This window comes from Calliphora vicina, chromosome 1 (genome assembly GCF_958450345.1).
Source record: "Calliphora vicina chromosome 1, idCalVici1.1, whole genome shotgun sequence".
Classification (NCBI taxonomy): domain Eukaryota; kingdom Metazoa; phylum Arthropoda; class Insecta; order Diptera; family Calliphoridae; genus Calliphora; species Calliphora vicina.
The window spans coordinates 34,022,366-34,043,772 of record NC_088780.1 but is presented as its reverse complement, the minus strand read 5'-3'; the positions used below and the strand labels follow the sequence as shown (position 1 = coordinate 34,043,772).

The 21,407-nt window shown below is 31.9% G+C and overlaps 1 protein-coding gene across 1 annotated transcript in view; it reads right to left on the bottom strand.

Annotated features, from left to right (window-relative positions):
• Positions 1–15,508: 15,508 nt before the first annotated feature.
• The window catches only part of LOC135957424 (PP2C-like domain-containing protein CG9801), an 80,054-nt gene continuing 74,155 nt past the window's right edge, over positions 15,509–21,407 (bottom strand). The window contains exons 4-5 of the mRNA XM_065508167.1: positions 19,166–20,472; positions 15,509–17,247 (exon numbers count right to left, since the gene is read on the bottom strand). Coding sequence (XP_065364239.1) covers positions 16,256–17,247; positions 19,166–20,472 — 2,299 coding nt within the window. The 3' untranslated portion in view covers positions 15,509–16,255. The remainder of the gene's footprint in view (positions 17,248–19,165; positions 20,473–21,407) is intronic.

Below are 21,407 nucleotides of genomic sequence, written 5' to 3'. Positions count from 1 at the left end.
GGCAAATTAAGTTTGGTGCACAAGTTTGAAATTCATGAAATCTACAAGGTTATTTAATATATTCGTAAAAAGTTTTCAAAAATAAAACTGTATTTTAGTAATTTATCAATTTAGATTTAATAAGTATGTTCAAATATTATTATTGTTTAAAATTTATGTAAAAATATATAAAATCTTATATACTTATGATATAATACGATTTTTTTCACGAAAAATCGTATAGCAGAAACGTATTCTACGGAAAATTCTAAGAAATTTTCCCCAAGAAACCATAGGTCTAAAATCAAACCCTATCTTGCGCATTACGTCTTTTATCCAATGATATTTCAGTATATGCGCAAGATAGGGTTTGATTTAGACCTATGGTTTCATTAGGAAACTTTCTTAGAATTTTCCGTAGATTGCGTTTCTGCTATACGATTTTTAACTTTTTGATCGTCCAGCCTAATACATATGTATGTAATTACATATACAATTTTTGTAATAAATGGAAAATTTAAATATTCTTTAATAATTTGTAATTTCAATATCTAGAGGGGAATAAGACAAGTTTTTGGGTTAAATACTCTTACCTCTACCCTTGTCTCTAAATGCCATTACCTATAAATCTATAAATAACACACTGCTACAAAATAACACTTTTTGTCAGAACTTGAAAAGCGACTTAATGGGGGTTGTAAGCCTAAATGATACTAAAACCGTTTTCAAAGATTTTGAAACACCTTCAAAATTTTGTGTTATGTCCCGGTCCACACTGTGAAACATTTGCTGCAAAACATTTGAGTTTGTCGATGAAAGGGGAAAGAGGAATGAAAAAGGGAACTTTATTTCATGTACATGAAGTTTTTGTTGAGTATGTCATCCACATTTATTCGTTCGTATTCGTACTGTACAGAAATGTCAAAAACTTCACTGTGTGGACACGAATGCAGTTTCAAAAGATAATTTAAAAATGTTTTGCAGCAAATGTTTCACAGTGTGGACCGGGACTATTTCGAAAAAATACTTTTTATTTGAAACAAGTAAGACAGCTATATTCGGCTGTGGAAATACCAAATTATACTTCAAAATACAAATTTTAAATATTTTTAGGTAAACAAAATTTAATTTCCAAAGTTGTTTTTTTCATTTTCTGGAAAAAAATTTTCGAATTGTTTTTTTAAAATTTTTTAATTTTAGAATTTTTTTTTTATTTAAACATTTTTTTTTTTAATATTTAGCGAAATAAAAAATTCGGGTTAAAAAATATTTTTTCCGATTTAAACCCATTGTAGGTCCAACTTACTATGACTTATATACGTCGTTGCAAAGGTCTTTGAAATATCTATCATTAGATATCCATATTGTCTATATTAATGATATAGTAATCCAGATATAGGTCAAAAATTGAGGTTGTCCTGGTTTTTTCCCTATATCTCAGCCATTTGTGAACCGATTTTCTCGATTTTTAATAGCAACGAGCCGGAAGATTTTCGGAGATATTGATGTATGAATCGTGTATGTATGTTATTAGGGGGCTTCGGAAAGTTGATTTCAACAGACAGACGGACATGGCTTAATCGACTCCGCAATCTATAAGGATCCAGAATATATATAAACTCAGGTCTCGTTTTATGCGGATTCAAATTTATGCGATTTTTAAATTAATTTTTTTTTAAATTTTAAAAGAATTTGGAATTTTAGATGGTTTTTAAAGTTTTTTTTTACATAACCGAGCCCTTAAGGGCCTTACCTTTTTACCATTTTTAAATTAAACCAATTTTGCAAATTGATATAATGGTTATAGTTTTTTTTTTCACAAAATCAAATTCTTAATATAGATTCAGATACGGAAAGAGAATTAAAGATTCATCGCGGACTGACTGATCTGTTTTCCGGATATCATAAGTAACTTAAAAACTCAAAATCGCAAAGCTTAATGACAAATTATTTTGCAAGAAAAGAAGCAATTGAAGCTCCTATAAATTCTTACCCTATTCGTCCCCTATTCACTAGATTAATTCTAGTGATGAAAATGATATTTTACCATATGATGACAATATGATTATATCATCTAGTGATGAAAGTGACGTTGAACCAATTCCAAACCGATGCAGACAATTATTCAGTGATTCAGATTAATCATGCATATTTACAGAATTTCCTTAAAAAATGTATTAGCTCATTTTTTTTGGATCATTTTCACTTTTTCTGTAATTAAAAATATTTTTGTTTATTTTTTTTAACGTATTTTGTTTTTATTGTTTAAGTAAATTAAATAAATATATTTTTGTTGATTTTTTTTATGCGATTTTGTTCTGATTTTTTAATTAAAATCTGAATTTATGCGGATTTTCAGAATTTTGGAACGAAACAGTTTTATTTTTTTTATATGAAGCTAGAGTATCGTTTTATGCGAATTCAATTTATGCGATTTTTTTTGGAACGCATCTATCGCATAAAACGAGACCTGAGTGTATTCATCTGAGACCCAACAAAGTATATATATTATTGATCCTTATGAAGTTCTAAGTCGATTGAGCTATGTCCGTCTGTCTGTCTGTGTAAAACACGCTCACGTCCAAAATAGACAACGAAAATTGGTAAACTTGCAAGAAAAATGTTTATTGTTCTCCTAAGTAGTTTGGTATTGAAAATCAGCAAAATCGGTTCAGTGGAACCAGAGTTATGAACCAAAATGTGAGACAACCTAAAAAAAACTTGATAATTTTAAAATAGTTTTTGTTATTTGTGCAAATATATTGCAGATAATACCATCAAATTTTACACACGTTATTTTTATGTTAAAAGGACTAACTCTGGTAAAAATTATAAGAATCGGTTCATGATTTCTCCTAGCCCCCATACAAATTTCATCTCGAAATATGATTCTATGGTCTGTAAATGCCTACAAAATTACAGTATCCACACAAAATTCAGGAAAAATAAGTTTCGTGCTTAAAAAAATCTCAACACCAAATTGTTTGTGGATAGGCCCATATTTGACCATAGCCCCCATATTTCCGTTCATTTCCGAAAATCACTAAAATAAGCATAAATGTTTTATAAATATCGCTATTAAGTTTAAAGTCACCATAAATAGTCCCTATATATATAAAAATTGCTATACCTAATTCTATGAAGATCGGCCAATAATAGGTTATAGCTCCCATATAAGGACCACTTCCGAAAAACACATTAACCTACATAAATATCTAAAAAATATCAATATCAAAACTAAATTTTACACATGTTTTCATTAGAAATTCCAAATATTGAAAAATTTGATCTTTGACCTTCACGATTTAAAGGTTAACGTTTTCCGATTTTAGTAAAAAAAAATTTGTAACAGTAAGGAAATTGGTCTCATTCGCCAAAATATGGACAAAAAATTAGTTTTTCTTGAAAATCGCAAAATTTAAATCGCAGGTACGGAAAAACTGTAAGAGGTATTGATATAAATTTTTCATCTTTTTATTCCCTATTATGATTTCAATAAATCCCAATGTGATGATCGAAAAATTCTGAAATTTGTTTAACAAAATTTTTAAAAATTTAAAAATGAAGATTCGAAACAGCCGTTAAAAAAAATATTTTTTTTTGGCCATTCCTGCGAATTGGTTAACGGTATCCTACGAAGACAAAAACTCATACACAAGTAAATACGGATATATTTTAAATAAAAATTAGCTTTTATTTTAATTTTTCTAAAAATATGTTAATTTGTTTCCTAAATTTCTTGTTCAAGTGGCCTGAGACACGTTAATGGTCTGGATAATTTGTAATAACTTTACCATTTTTTAACCAAATTTTGTCATTTATATCTCATTACAACGATAATTACGTACACATTTCGATTCTTTTGCATTCAATTGCAAAAATATTTTTTAGTAGCTAAATTTTTAAAAAAACTGAAAAATTTGCATTTTTCCCGAATTTTGGCGATAATGCAGTTTTTGGGTCATTTTAACCCAATGGAGATACAGGGTCAATTTCCAAAAATTTTTTTTTAATGTAATATTCATTAATATAAATAAATCTACATATTAATATAAATAAATCTACATATAATAAAATGTTAAGTACCATATCATTTAATTCTCTTAAAATTTTGATGCATTTTCTTAATTCTGTTATTTTAATATTTTTTTTAAAAAACTTTTTAAATTAGCAAATATTAGTTTTCACGGGATCGCTCATCTCTAATATATACTAAAATCGATGAACCAAATTTTACGATGATAGGTCCAATAATTGGTTATAGCTCCCATATAAGTCCCACAACCCAATATTTTGAAATTTGTCTAAATATATTTGTATACCCTTTATTTATACTCTGTTTCTTCACTTGAGGTTAAAAAGGAAAAATGTACGTACATTAACTTATTATTAAGTATATAAATTGTTAAATTTCATACGTTCTAATAGGAGTAAAATTGTTTGTACATTTGAAATAAAATATCTTCTGCGTAAACTAGTCTTGCTAACAATTGTTATATTATTTCAGTTGTTATACCATCATATTTAGGTGAAGGGTATTTAAGATTCGGCACGGCCGAATATAGTACTCTTACTTGTTAACTATTTTTACCCATTTCAAACCGCTTCTCACAAATTCACAAATCGAACACAAGCATTTTTTTAATTTTGTCAGGACAACGTCTGTCGGGTCAGCTAGTAACCAACATATTTATGGCTGCTCCAACAGTATTCCGGGGGGAAATTTGTATGGGGGCTAGGTGAAATCATGGATATTGTCCATTTTCAATACCAAACAAACCTATATACATATTTCAACAGACAGACGGACATAGCGAGATCGTGTTTGAATCTTATGAGGACCCGGAATGTATGTACTTTTGTGGGTCTGCTATGAATACAGAATGAGAAAATCAATATACCCCCAGCTTTTTTGATGGTAGTGCTGGGTATAAAAATATAAATTTAGAGGTTTTTTTTGTATTAAAAAAGTTCCAGTTTACAAGTCCTTATAATAATGTTATAAATTATAGACTTTTTTCCAAAGAAAAATTGGTTAAAAAATTAAAAAAATTTAAACCAAAAAACGTCAACACCATAAACCGTAATAAAATTAACATCTAATTTAAAATTTGAATATTAATATAACCATGACTTTGTGATACAAACAACTTACCACCCACAAAATAACTGACCTACAAGTGTCCATTTGAAGAACAACCCTTAACGCTTCAATAAACAATTATTAATTGAAAATTAATAAAATGCAATAAAAAAAAAATTATGAATACAATTAATAGGAGAAAAATTATCAAAGAAAAAGGGACTTCTTCAAGAAACAAATCATATAAAAGGAGCCAACACAAACTCATAAAGATGTATTACAACTTTGATTCCTTTAAAAGTAACGTCCTTTTTTAACAAGTTTAATAATTAAAAAACAAATAAGCATTTTCCAAAATAAAATGCAGCCTACAACTATTTACCACAAATACCATTTAACTTTGTTGATGATGGTCATCTTCTCACTTTGGTGGCAGTGCAGCAGTGCCTACAAGTTGGCCTCTTTATCACCCAATTCCATACACATAAATCCCAATATTCGCTGTCCTGGCAAAAACGAGGCAAATATTTGGCGTTCCTGTGAACATGGTGGCTATATTGAAAATCCTGATCCAAAAAATTGTGACGATCGCTATGTGTGCTATGTGGGTCTGAATGAAACCTGTCGTCCTGGTGATAAATGTGTGGATAATGCGATTTGTACCAATTGTGGAATTTGTCAAAAATGTGATAGTCCCGAGAATTGTTCCGATTTTAATTTGTGTCCCACCGTAAGGGGTTACTCGAATTTGATTAAACGTTTGTTACAAAAACGTTTAATCGAGTTTAACGATGAATAGGAAAATGGCTGGCTTGGCGATTAAGAAAACGTTTAACGATATGATTAATTTGGTTATGATTACAAATGTATTTATTTTAAAGAAATTGTTATATAAAAATTAGAGCATATAGGCCTTAAGAGGTTTTAAAAAATGAAATAAAAATATAAATATTTATACGCATATTATTTACAAATAGAAATATGTAATAGTTTTAAGAAAAACAAATAATAAATAAATGTTGCTGCTGGAATATTTAGTGCTTGATTTAATGGACGTTTTGCTAGTAAATTTAAATTGGTTTCGGTTCTAGAGAATTGTTTCGTATTCCCTTTATTTATTTGGAAATATTTTTGGATATATCAAATTTTCACAAATTCAAAATTAAGGATTCAAATTGTTACTTTAAATAAATAATTACACAGGTCAACAAATAAAGAGAAAAATGTTGGTGCCGAGATAACTTTAGTGGTAAACAACTAAGTTTTTTTTTTGCTTCGAAAATTTCGAATTTTGTACCAACAAAGAGTCATATGCGGGAAGTTTTGCTCTACTTCTTTAATTTGAAAAATGCACACCGATTGCTCTCCAATGCATATGTTGAGTGTGTTCCAATGGTTTCAGCGTGAGAGAGAGAGAGAGAGAGAGTGGTGATGTTGACACGGAAAACAAAGATAGCCCAGGCCATCCAAAAAAGTTTGAGGAACACGAATTGGAGGTACTCTATGCAGATTGTTTTAAAACTCAACAAGAGCTTTTCAAAAAGGTTGCGAGCAGTAGCGTTCATCCAAAGGCAGGGAAATTGGGTACCATACGAATTGATGTTGAGAGACCTTGAAAGACGATTTTGTATGTCCGAAATTATACTTGAACGCTATAAAAGAAAATAATTTTTGCTCCGAATCATTACTTGAGATGAAAAATAGATCTATTACAATAACCTGAAGTGAAAAGGTCGTATGTGAAACCCGGCCAACCAGCCAAATCAATATCAAAGCCAAATATGGCGCTCTGTATTTGGTGGGAGCAAAAGGGTCTTTAACCTATACCGAACGCAACTGATTCGCTTGAAGATAAAACCGCGCAGAATATGCGGCCAGATATGAAACCGTGATATTCCTTTATACCAACGCTCGGCCACATGTAGCAATATCTGCTAAAAGGTTTTTAGAATGAGTATGACTACTATTTGTTTCAATAGCTGCAGAACGCTCTATCTGGTATACGCTTCACTTTGGAACAGATAATGGCTTGATTCGTTCTGGGCCTCAGAAGATGAGCAGTTCTTTTGGCTGGGAATCCAGAAAGATGGGAAAAAGTCTTAGCTAACATTGGACAATACTTTAGTTAAATTTATATTGTACAAATGTTAAAAAATAAAAGCTAAAAAACATTGTCGATGTTATCAACATAGGTAGTTGTTTCCGAGATGATTTCATCGTTGGAGTCAATCTCTTTCCGCCGAGCGACTTCTTCAGGTTTGGAAACAGCAAATAGTCACTCGGGGCTAAATCTGGAGAATAGGGAGCAATTCATAGCCTAATTCGTGGATTTTTGTCATAAGTATATAAATTGTTAAATTTCATACGTTCTAATAGGAGTAAAATTGTTTGTACATTTGAAATAAAATATCTTCTGCGTAAACTAGTCTTGCTAACAATTGTTATATTATTTCAGTTGTTATACCATCATATTTAGGTGAAGGGTATTTAAGATTCGGCACGGCCGAATATAGTACTCTTACTTGTTAACTATTTTTACCCATTTCAAACCGCTTCTCACAAATTCACAAATCGAACACAAGCATTTTTTTAATTTTGTCAGGACAACGTCTGTCGGGTCAGCTAGTAACCAACATATTTATGGCTGCTCCAACAGTATTCCGGGGGGAAATTTGTATGGGGGCTAGGTGAAATCATGGATATTGTCCATTTTCAATACCAAACAAACCTATATACATATTTCAACAGACAGACGGACATAGCGAGATCGTGTTTGAATCTTATGAGGACCCGGAATGTATGTACTTTTGTGGGTCTGCTATGAATACAGAATGAGAAAATCAATATACCCCCAGCTTTTTTGATGGTAGTGCTGGGTATAAAAATATAAATTTAGAGTTTTTTTTTGTATTAAAACACATGTAGCAATATCTGCTAAAAGGTTTTTAGAATGAGTATGACTACTATTTGTTTCAATAGCTGCAGAACGCTCTATCTGGTATACGCTTCACTTTGGAACAGATAATGGCTTGATTCGTTCTGGGCCTCAGAAGATGAGCAGTTCTTTTGGCTGGGAATCCAGAAAGATGGGAAAAAGTCTTAGCTAACATTGGACAATACTTTAGTTAAATTTATATTGTACAAATGTTAAAAAATAAAAGCTAAAAAACATTGTCGATGTTATCAACATAGGTAGTTGTTTCCGAGATGATTTCATCGTTGGAGTCAATCTCTTTCCGCCGAGCGACTTCTTCAGGTTTGGAAACAGCAAATAGTCACTCGGGGCTAAATCTGGAGAATAGGGAGCAATTCATAGCCTAATTCGTGGATTTTTGTCATGGAAACAGCACATGAGTTCACCTATGCATTGTCCTCTTGAAAAATAAGTTTTTTCTTTCGTTTTTTTAATCCTTATTATATCCACCCAATAAGTTAGCATTTTTATAGATTGTTTTATCCTTTTGAAGGTCCACAATGTGGATTATACCGCGTGCATTGCAAAACACGGTCGCCAGGACTTTATTGCCGGACAAACCCACCTTGGCCTTCTTTGGCGCCGATTTAGTCCGAAAAACCCTCTGTTTTTTTTGCTATTTGGTCACTGGTGTGTTGTGGTGGATCTAAGTTTCGTACATGGTTACGAAACGGCACAAAACTCGTCCATATTGTGGTTAAACAACACAAATACTCCTTCGAAGTGGTCACAAAATTGCCGAATGTTTTCTCATACCAAAGTGACCAATCAAATTTGAAACCACTGATCCATGTTAAATGCCTATGGCTTCCACAATCTCTTCCATTTTCAATATTCCAATCGACCAACACCATACCATGATTTTTTTCAATTGTTTCGGGTGTAGAGACCTCAAATAGGCGTTCAGAACGTTCGGCAGCCTTCGTGCTTTTACGGTCACAATGAAATCCAGTAATCCACATTTTATACCCGTTCGTAATTTCCACAATATAATTTTCCGACCCTATAAAGTATATATATTCTGCATCCTTATAGATAGCGGAGTCGATTAAGCCATGTCCGTCTGTCTGTTGAAATAAACTTTCCGAAGCCCCCAAATATTCTTCCGGATCGGTTGCTGTTTAAAATCGAGAAAACCTGGACAACCTCAATTTTTGACCTATGTATATCTGGATTAATATAGACAATATGGATATCTAATGATAGATATTTCAAAGACCGTTGCAATGACGTATATAAGTAAGTTGAACCTACAATGAGTCAAAATCGGAAAAAATATTTTTTAACCCGAATTTTTTTTCACCAAAAGTTTTTTTTTAAATAAATATTAAAAAAAAAATTTCGTAAAAAAAATGAAAAAACAACTTTAAAAAAAATAGTTTACCTAAAAATATTAAAATTTTTATTTTGAAGTATAATTTGGTGAAGGGTATATAAGATTCGGCACAGCCGAATATAGCTCACTTGTTTACCATTGAAATTGATAGTGCAGAATTCCCGTAGTATGCCAATCGGGACTGGGTTTTACAAATCCCGGGATTCATGATTTTAGAATTGTAAATCCCGGGATTTTTAGGGATCCCGGGATTTTTCGGGACTTCGGGATTTTAGTTAAATGTCAAAAACATCAAATTCAACAATAAAAACTATTTATTTCGTTAATATGAATAAGAAAAAATATAACAAAGCCAAAACTAATGCATTGAATTAAAATAAATTTAACCGTGATAAATCCATAACAAAATTGAAAATTTTATAACTTTTGTATTGAGTACATATGCAATGTTCATAGCAAGAAGATTTTTAGGAAAGCGTACATTGCCCTTACTATGAGACCAATCGTGTAAAAATTGGTAATGAAGTTTAAAAGTTATTTGCAACTGAAACTGCACAATTGTTGTCGAAAATGTTTGCTCCATCCCTATATTAATATTAAAAATAAAAAGTATTGTTTTATTATATTTCGGGTGAGAAAAAACGCGACAGGCGTATACCAAAATTGGAATATACACAAAATAAAAACCTAGCTCCCGCCGAGAGACATAAAGATTTCACTCTGCTACAATATAACACTTTTTTATATGAAAACATATTTCTTTTTGCACAGTGTTTTAAAGACAATTTTATGTAGACAAAAATGAGACATTACTTGTTAAAATCGGTTTATATTTGGAAAAGTTATTAAACTTTTTCGAAAAAATTTACCTTGTAAATTGTACTAATATTTTTTCCGAATAGTTTTTTTTTTAATAACTTCTGAATTTGAGGGTGTTTATGAAATTTTTGCACTCAACAAGACCTATAAACCACGCTGGGTCGTTTTCCAATTTTTTTTTCCATCGTAGCACCGTATTTGTTTTTAAAAATTTATTAACTGTGTATTTTGAACTCTCTCAGCGGGAACGGGTTTTGATTTTAGACCCATAGTTTCTATATTATAGAATCTACTAAAAGTGGTTTTTTGACAAACCCACAAGTCACAAAAAATTTTTCAAAAATTCCAAAAATGGTACCTATTATTTCAATTTTTTGCTCTGTTGACCGTACCGAGGCTCGGGTTATAAATTCCCTTTGTGAAAAAAATTTAGGAACATATTGGATCATATTATTTGAAAGTAGCAATGCGATTAGAGAAAATTTGGCAGTAATATAAATTTTGAAATTATTTTTCTTCTGTAGTATTTCCCAAAATGTTACCTTTCAGAGAAATATAAACACATTAAACACACTAAAGGTATTTATAGACGGCAATACTGAGTATTAATATTTGTCAAAAACTCAAGTATCATACTACAATTACATCGTCTAAACGAAATTTGTATTAGATTTTCAAAAAATACAAATGATTTTTTTGATTTACGGTCGGTATTGAAAATTTGTTTAAAACAATTCAAAAACTTTTTATTTTCATATGTATCGGGTATGTATTTATAAAAACAAATAAGGCAAACAAAAATGTAGAGAAAATATAAAATAAAAACAAGTAAGAGTGCTATATTCGGCTATGCCGAATCTTATATACCCTTCACCTTTGTTGTGGATGCATTATTATTTTTTATAATTAGTATATAGGTATGTATGTACTAAAGACCTGCACAAGCTGCATTGTTTAACACGAAGACAATTGCCACATGATGCTTTTGTCATGTCATGTTATGTTCTTTTACCTACTTAACAGCAACACGCAAAGGCAATGTATATCAAAACAAAAAACAAACGCAGCATCATTTTAACAACATCATAACACACACAACATTAAAAAAATTAACAGATGCATGGATGACATGGAAAATAATTTCAAGTCATTTAAATCATGTATGAGGCCTTTTTTGTATGAGATGATTTCAATTCACTTGTAGTATTTATTGTGTGCAATAAGAAAAAATCTATATTAATATATAAATGTCTTTGTAAGTTTGTTGGTTTGTTTATTTGTTTGAGCATCACGCCTAAACGGCTGAACCGATTTTATTGAAATTTGGAACGTAGATAGATCCTTACTGGGAAGCGTCAATAGGCTATATATTTTTTTACTACGACAGGGCTAGCGAAGCGCACCGAGTCAAGCTAGTTGACTATAAAAATACAACTGAAATTTATATTTATATTATATAGTAGGTCAAAATAAAAATACGAAAGTACACCAATGGGTTTTTTAATGTTGTTTTGGAAAATTTTACAATATTTAGTAATATTACCTGTTATATTATTACTTAAAAAGGAATACGTGGAATATAAGCCATAAAATGCCAATAATTTTCATGGAATTAAAAATGTAATGTGTTTCACATACATATTTTAAATACTACCTGACTTAGGTACAACCGCTCGAATATTATTAACGGGACATTTAATAATTACATTGCTAAATAAAATAAAACTTCATGAACAAAGCCAATTGGCCTATTAGACGGTGTTTAATTAAAGAAAATTAAATTAATGTATAAATCCTTAACGGTGAAGTTTATAATATATTTAATGTTTAAATTTAATGAAGTGTCTCTGAATCGTTCGCGGCATAATTGCTACAAAAATATAAATCTACGAAAATGATCCAATGGAACAACAGCAACTGCCCAACGATTTGAAGAAAAAGTGTAGGGCATTTATTGCGTAACTTCACAGAATTTTTTTTTCCTATTTTTTGTTTTCAAATAAAATCTAGAAGGCTTGAACAAAATTATTTAAATTTTCTAGTATATTTTTATGTTATTCAAAAATGTTTGAAATTTTTCTTGGAAAATATTTAATTTTTTTATGATTTTCAGCTATACAATGAGAAAATATGTATACGTTTCAGACTTTTCTATACATTTAGAAATATTGGCCAATATTGGGATATTATACAAAAATATTTGAACTACATAATGCAATTTATTATAAAATAGCAACAAATTTGTGTAAAAAAATTAAAAATTTCCTTCATGTACAAATTAATAATATTTATGAACATGTTCTTATTCTGAATGAAAAAAAGTGTGGAAAAAATTCATGTTCGATTAATAATATTTATTAAAAAATTCATTCCAATTATGAATTTCTTTTTCCTGTGTTACACTTTATTATTTATATTTTTTAAAAATCCTTATATTATTTGTTCTAAATATTTAAAAAAAATATATAATGCTAAATAATAATAGTTCTCAGATTTTCACAGTTCAGCAGTTATGTACAATTTCATTCTGCTATGCAATTTTATTCTGCCTAACAATGCGACACTTGTTAACATCAATTCAATTCAAGCTACCACACATAACAACAGCATCATCAATAGTTATAGACATGACATGGCACAACACGGTTTTCGCGGCGCGAAGACATGGTACAACATGGTTTTTGCGGCGCGATGACATTGAACAACATGATGTGCGCGTCGACACAACAAAACAAAGCATCAAATTTTGAAGTAAGACATTTTTCTACAAAATGTTGTCTTGTGCAGGCCTTTAGTATGTACATTGCCCACTTTCAGCGTACAGCATCCTAAATTTATCAAGAACACAAAAAACAACAACAACGCCAAACGAAACAAAACACCAAAAGAAAAAACAAAATACGCAAGGCAATGAAACCAACACACATCCAAGCATACGTTTAATTGTATAAAAAACAACAACAACGCCAAAAGAAACAAAATACGCAAAGCATGCACATTCAAACATACGATTTGTTGATTTTTTGTCAAAAAAACCAACACACAACCAAACAAACGTTTAGTTGTATAAAAAACAACAACAACGCCAAAAGAAACAAAACACAAAAAAAAACAAAATACGCAAAGCATGCACATCCAAAAACATACGTTTTGTTGCTTTTTTGTCAAAAAAACCAACACACAACCAAACAAACGTTTAGTTGTATAAAAAACAACAACAACGCCAGAAGAAACAAAAAACAAAAAAAAAAACCAAATACACAAAGCTTGCACACCCAAGCATACGTTTTGTTGTGTTTTTGTCAAAGCATGCAATACATTGTGTTTTTTGATGAAATTTTCAGAGGTTGTCTCGGATTTTTGCTCATATCTCCGTTATTTATGGACGGATTTTGCTGATTTTAAATAGCAAAATTCTCGAAAGTATGTCTGACAGAATTGTTGAAGATTTGGATCCCGGAGATATCTGGGGCCTTCAGAAAATTGATTTCAACAGACAGACAGACAGACGGACAGACAGACAGACAGACAGACAGACAGACAGACAGACAGACAGACAGACAGACAGACAGACAGACAGACAGACAGACAGACAGACAGACAGACAGACAGACAGACAGACAGACAGACAGACAGACAGACAGACAGACAGACAGACAGACAGACAGACAGACAGACAGACAGACAGACGGACATGGCTTAATCGACTCCGCTATCTATAAGGATCCAGAATATATATACTTTATAGGGTCGGAAATGAAAAATGTAGAAATTACAAACGGAATGACAAACTTATATATACCCTTCTCACGAAGCTGAAGGGTATAAAAACAAAATACGCAAAGCTTGTTGTTTTTTTGTCAAAGCATGCAATACATTGTGTTTTTTGATGAAATTTTCAGAGGTTGTCTCGGATTTTTGCTCATATCTCCGTTATTTATGGACGGATTTTGCTGATTTTAAATAGCAAAATTCTCGAAAGTATGTCTGACAGAATTGTTGAAGATTTGGATCCCGGAGATATCTGGGGCCTTCAGAAAATTGATTTCAACAGACAGACAGACGGACATGGCTTAATCGACTCCGCTATCTATAAGGATCCAGAACATATATACTTTATAGGGTCGGAAATGAAAAATGTAGAAATTACAAACGGAATGACAAACTTATATATACCCTTCTCACGAAGCTGAAGGGTATAATAAAGTTAGCAGTAAAATATCAATGAACAAAGAAATAAAATATTTGTAATACTATCGTGTAAACCATGATACAACAACATAAGGTACACCCAGTAGAAAATAAATTCTCAATTATACAATTCTTGTAACGTCAAACAAAAGAAAATATAAAAAAAATCAAAATAAAAGTTTGACGTTATAGGGCTAAATATTGAAAACTCCCCCTAGTGATTCTACCTTCTACAATTATTGTAGCATGGTGTAAACAAGAAATATATTTTTCGAAACGATTTGTTGACACACCGTAAGATTTCAATAATATTTTAAATTTGAAAAGTGTTAATACTCAGTATTGCCGTCTATAAATACCTTAAACATTAACGTAATTACTTTTCTTCCGAAAAAATACTTTTTAATTTTTTTTTTAATTTAAATGGACTTAGTATCGATTTTGAAATAATTTTTTTTTCTAATACTTATAAATTTGTTACAAATAGGATCGAGAACAAAGATTAAGCATAATTTTTAATTTGTGATATTTCCGAGATACCCCACTTTGGGGCCTTGAGGCTGCGAGATACCTACCTTAGTGTTTAAAATCCAAATTCAATACATAAACTCACATAAACCTCCTGGTGTAAAATCGGTATATCGGTTTAGAAGTTACAGATTTATTTCCACTTTTTTTCCTTTCCCCCACTGTGCAACGTGTAAACGGCATTAAAGAGCGTATTTTTGTGGATGGAATATAGTCTGTTGGGTATGTTGTGGATTGATCTCGTTAAGCCAAAAATTAGTCTCATCGCTGCACACAATTTTGCGATAAAACAGTCTTTTATAAGTTGCACGAATCGATAACTGATTTTGAAAGTAAATTTGGATAATTTGGTAGCGTTGTTCAAGCGTCAATCTATTCATGATGATTTGCCAGACTGACGTAATAGCGATTATATTGTGAACCGTGACATTTTTTTTTCCTTCCGTTCTATTTGTTTATTCTATGCTTTAAACGTTATCTGATTTTGCTTAAATTTTCTCCATATTGTTCTTAGATGACAAAGAACAAAAGTGCAAAATAAGTGCCACCCTAATGTACATACCTTCTAACAATTCGAATAATAAAAAGAAAAAACACCTTAAACATTTAAAAGCATTTATGAAATGACTTTGGATTTATTAAAATATTTCAATATCTTTCCTTTCAATTTATAAATGTATGTATGTTTTTAATTATTTTTAAATGTATGTATGTTATGCTTAAAAATAATAAATTTGCATTTGCACATAATCCATATTAGATTTCTACAGCTCCAGATTTCAGACCATAAGATTTAGTTCTTTAGCATGTTAAACATTTTGTAAAACAATCTAATTACAATAATAATTTTACGTATTTAATGTAATGTAATGTATTTTATTTTATAATTGTAATATTAAATATTCTCTTGTAAACTATTTGGTATATATTTTTAGGTTGATTTCTTGTCTTTTCGTTCTTATTACTTGTTTGTTTTATAAAATTTGAGGCATATTTTTTAAAGTAAGTTGGTTTTTGCAAAATGCAATTATTAATGAACTCAAAAATAAGACAGTTTTTTTTTTTTTAAAAAAAAAGCTCTTAATTATGTAAGTATAAAAACAAAATATTATAATAAAGCACAAAAATTTTCTTTTCAAAATATGTATGAAGTATTAGCAATAAATAGAGTTTAACAACTGGGTAAGGGAAACCTTAAATGAAATACTTAAAATTATAAGGGTTTCGGGTTTCCCTTTTAAATGTTGCAAGTTATGATTCAATACAATAACTCTCCTTTTGAGATTTCAAATCCTGTCGATTCAATTTGTCTTTTTTTTTAAATTTTGGAGGGTTTGATTTAAATTCAAAAATTTGTTTCCTGAAATTCTTTTGATTGTAAAGTGGCATCATCGTTGGACAATTGTCTTTCGGTTGTTAGGGAAATTTGAGGAGTGTGCTGATTGCTTTTGCAATGTCCTCGAGCACCACTACCCACTGTATAGGCCACCACTGTGGCATGATCTAGTTTACCCGGTAAAGCCACAAAAGCAGCACTATCTATAACACGTTTACGGGCTGCTCTATGTTGCATGCGATTCAATTCCACTTCCCGCTTAATACCATCAGGTCCAGTAGATAATTTGTAAAATAATTCCCTTTGCTCCAGAGTCTTGCGTCTCGCCGAGGTAATCATGCGCACAAAATCAATCAGCAAATGGCACAGGCGTCGGGCTGAAGAACAGGGTGAGAAAGTACCGTTTATGCCATAACTCAGCAGATCTTCCAAGCGATGTAGCGTAAGAGCATGTCTTTGGGGTCCAGTTACCAGAGGCAGACCCGTTAAAGATTTTGGTATTTTGGGCTTGTAATTATAGGTGGTATGGCCCACATTTGTACCAGCTGCCGAAAGTCTTCGTGGCTCTATGACTGTATGAGATCTCATGTATTTAGGTCGACTAGGTGCCGCTGGATTTTCGGGCGATGAGGATTTTTTGGACCTTGGAGGTCTAACAGGTGGCACCGGACTTGTAGGATTTGAAGAACCATGTAAACGTGCATATATGGCGGAGGCGCTTTTATTTTGCCGCTTTGGAGCCAAAACACTGCCACTACGTTGGGGTGGAGAGGTGGTAGTGGGCATGAGTTTAACATCTGGGGTCCAAGCTTCGGCAAACTTACCCACCACCGGATCAAAATTATCACTAACACCATCCGAAGTTAAAAAGACTATATCACCACGATCTATAATTGTCATGGACAATGTAAGATTGCTCAATTCAGGTTTATTGCCGTCCGCCGGTCCCAAAGCTCCTAAAGCATCGCGCATATCTCGCATGGAGGTAATATCATGTGAAGCTAGGGAGTGGAAATAAAAATAAAATTATTTAGGAATTTAATTTGCTCATGCAAAACATTATTTTTATATTGTATAATTTTGACAGGCTGAATACAAATATGGCAAAAAATTTAAAATCGTACGGTTAGTTTTCGAGATATTTCCATTTTTTGTGTTTTTAATTATGATTTTAAAATCCAATTGAGCTTCTAATTGAGTAATATTATACGGCTGTGCCGAACCTTGTATACCCACCATCACTATGTGACAATAGAATATTTTTCTGATATAGGGGCTATATGGACCGATCCACAGTGGTTTAGAAACTTTTACTTTTTGGAAATAATTCGGTATCTTGTGAACTATTGGAGATATTGTTACGAAATTTCACATGGTTTGAACTGAGGTGTTTTTGAGTTGATTTACGTTTATTCAGCTTTCTCGCGATAATGGGGGCCAGTTCGTAGCCCCTTAAATTTGGTCACCTTGGGTCTCAAATTTTTTAAAAAAATCGCCAAAAATCCATTTATGATCGGTATGAGCTGAAATTTTAAATATAAATAACATTTTGTACGCATTATATGAAAAAACGTACAAAAAAAAAGATTCTAAACCACGATCCTCACAAAAGTTCATAGAATGATTTAGGTTCATATAAAACTTGTTTAGGTGAGAGACGGACCGACCATTAATTATGCTACGGGAAAAGAAAATATATACATATTATATATCAACGTATAGGAAATTATGTCCTCTTTTCAAAAATGTACAAAATTTTTAAGAATTAAAAAAATTATAGAAGACTTTTTTCAAAAATATGGGAATAAAATATTATAGCTGATTTTTTTGGAATATTTTAATTTTTAAAATGCAATAAAAGTTTTGTTTATGAATAGTTTTTAATGAAATCTTACACTTATATAGAAACTTTCGATCCAAATCCAAAAGTGAAAAATATATTTGTGAATTGTTAATGACAATCTCACAATTCCCAAAAAACTTTCCAAAAATCCCAAAATTGGGATTTTTTAGATTTTTTGATTTATTGAAGGCACCAAGCTCGGGGCTGAAATCCCTTTGCACAATATTGAAGAACATATTGGGACATGCAAAACAGGTCTTAATTTTTTGAAAGCAGCTATGCGATTTGAGATAATGTTGTCTAAAGTTGAAATTTGTAAAAAATAATAGGGCTACTTCAGAAGGCTCTGGACCACGTAATAATATGAATTTTGATATTATTTTGCTTTTATAATATTTCCCGAAATGTTGTCTTTCAGAAAAATATAAATACACTACTTATCTTTTTCTTATTTTCTGTATAATTTAAAATTAATGTAAGTACTTTTTTCGAAAAACAAAAAAAATGGCGAAAAACGACTTTTTTATTTTTTTTAAGTTTGAATGCATATCTTTCATACTATTATTAATACATGTCTTGTTATATTTCAAGAAAATCGGGAAAGAATTGGATCCGTTATTAGCAAAAAACCAGACCAAGGTAGGTAAATAAAATTTTACTTTTCAAATGCGAATAACTCGTAAACTATAAGAGATAATATGTGGCTAATCGCAAACAAAAATTTGGCATCATTTTTAATTTTTGATATACCCGAATTGCCCCACTTTGGGGCATTGTGGCTCGGTGTTATAAGCCCAAATTCAAAACTTAAATTTTATTAAAATCGGACAATTCGTTTAGAAGTTACAGATTTATTTCCACTTTTTTTTCAGATCACCCACTGTGCGACATACAGACATAGCTCAATCGACTTGAAAAAACGGAAATTTCAATTCCCAAATGTAAAATAAATTTGAATGTATTCGCCACCAACCCCACCTATAGGGATTTTTCTTTCACTTTTTTTTGACATATTTGTTACCAGCATGGAAAAATTACATAAAAACGATGTTTTGTTTAGTAGAAAAAATATTTACCCAAAGTAAACTCTCTGACGCCATGCTTCTTAGAGTATACATAACCCAAGGAATCTCCAACATTACAGGCACATACGACATATTTCTCACACACCTCTCCCTCTTCCACACCATTCTGATCGCCAGTACTACTATCTTTGGCTAAGGGTAGAACCACTGCTATTGTTAACGTACTAAGAGCACCACCAACTTCCAATATACAACCATGACCTTCCCAGAGACTGCGCAATAGACTTATGAACACTTCCTGTGTGGAGGTGGCCATGCACTCATGAGCCAAGCCAAATATGGCACGATCCAAATAATCCAAACAACCATGCACCGCTGATCGTGCTGCCAAACGAGCACCATCACCCCAATTAACACCATCAGCTAAAGCCATGGCGGCTGCATTGCCTCTGGCCACCATGCCATAGCAATCGGCTATGGGATTGCCCATGGGTTCTTTGGTTAACATATTATTTTCATACAGCGAAACCGAAATGCCATAGGCTGCATCACATTCCATTTTCCAATTACTAACACCCGCTATAGAATCATCCACTTCCACCACTGACGATTGATTGGATACAGCTTCACGCAGCAAACGCTCTGTAGTACCCTCGAGAATTTTAACCGTACCCACATCAGCTTTAGAGTCCACCGTTTCCTTTAGCTTAGAATTTGTTGTGTTACTTTCAGTCTTGGTATTTAAAAGGTTTTTATTATTTTGATCATTGGCAGCGTTTGTTTTCATATCGGCGGCAGTGGCTGTTTGGGCTGTAGTGGACTTGGTAGCCACCATACTCACCACTATTGTCGTGGATTTATTTAGATTTTCTTCATTTTTCTGCTGTGTCTTCACTCCTCCTCCTAAATTCACCTCTTTGGTTTGATTTTGTGCCAGATTTGCTATGCCTGTCTTGGAGTTTTTACGCGAACGCATACCACCAACCCCACCACTACCATTTGTTTTATTCGCATTCTGATCGTTTGTACTGGTGCTGGCTCCATTACTTAAACGACGACCACTACCGTAACGTTGAAATCTATTGTGATTACGATTGTTGGTGGGATTAATACTTTTGCGCACCTCGAAACAATCGGACTCTTGTATTGTATCGATGAAATCAATGTCGTCGGCATAGCTAGCACTCAAATGCAATTTGGATCTTTTTATACCAGTCAAACCATCGTCGGGACCCGTACAGGCGGCCGTTATTGTATTCGGTCCTGTGGGATAGGTGGAAATTTGATAGTCTGGTAAATCGGTAGGATTCTGACCATTGTAGACATCTGGGCCGGTGGTGAAAATACGATCCATTCGGCTGTAATTAAGAAAAAATTATTTTATTTTATTATTTGCCAATACTTTATCCTATATTTAATTCAGATCGTGCAGATTGGCTGTGCCGAATCTTATATCCCTTCACCAAAGTATACTTTAAGAGAAATATTAAAAAAATGTTTAGGTAAACAAAATAAATTTTTTTTTTCAAAGTTGGTTTTTTCATTTTTTCGAATTTTTTTTTTTTAGTTTTTTTTTTTGTGAATTTAAATTTTTTTTTGGTTTTTTAATATTTAGCAAAAAAAAAAACGTTTGGAGGAAAAAAAAATTCGGATTAAAAAATATTTTTTTCCGATTTTGACCCATTGTAGGTTCAACTTACTATGGTCTTATATACGCCGTTGCAAAGGTCTTTGAAATATCTGTCATTAGATATTTATATTGTCTATATTGATATGACTTAGTAATCCAGATATGTGTCAAAAATAGGTCACAAATCGATGTTGTCCTGGTTTTTTCCTTATATCTCAGCCATTTGTGGACCGATTTTCTCGATTTTAAATAGCAACCGAGCCGGAAGAATTCCGGAGATAGTGATGTATGAATCGTGTATGTAAATTATTTGAGGGCTTCGGAAAGTTGATTTCAACAGACAGACTGACGGACATGGCTTAGTCGACTCCGCTATCTATAAGGATCCAGAATATATATACTTTATAGGGTCGGAAAATTATATTGTGGAAATTACAAACGGAATGACAAACTTATATACCCTTCTCACGAAGGTGAAGGGTAGAAAAATGTTGGTGAAAAAATCGATGTAGTCGTGGTTTTCGCTTATATTTCAAATAAAGAGTCTTCCAATAGAGAGACTTGCAACCTTTGACAGTTGATAGCGGCCATATTGTTGAAGCTATATCTGTCAAAAGTACAATGATACAAAAAAATGGATGTTCTGCTCGGCCAACGTTCCGC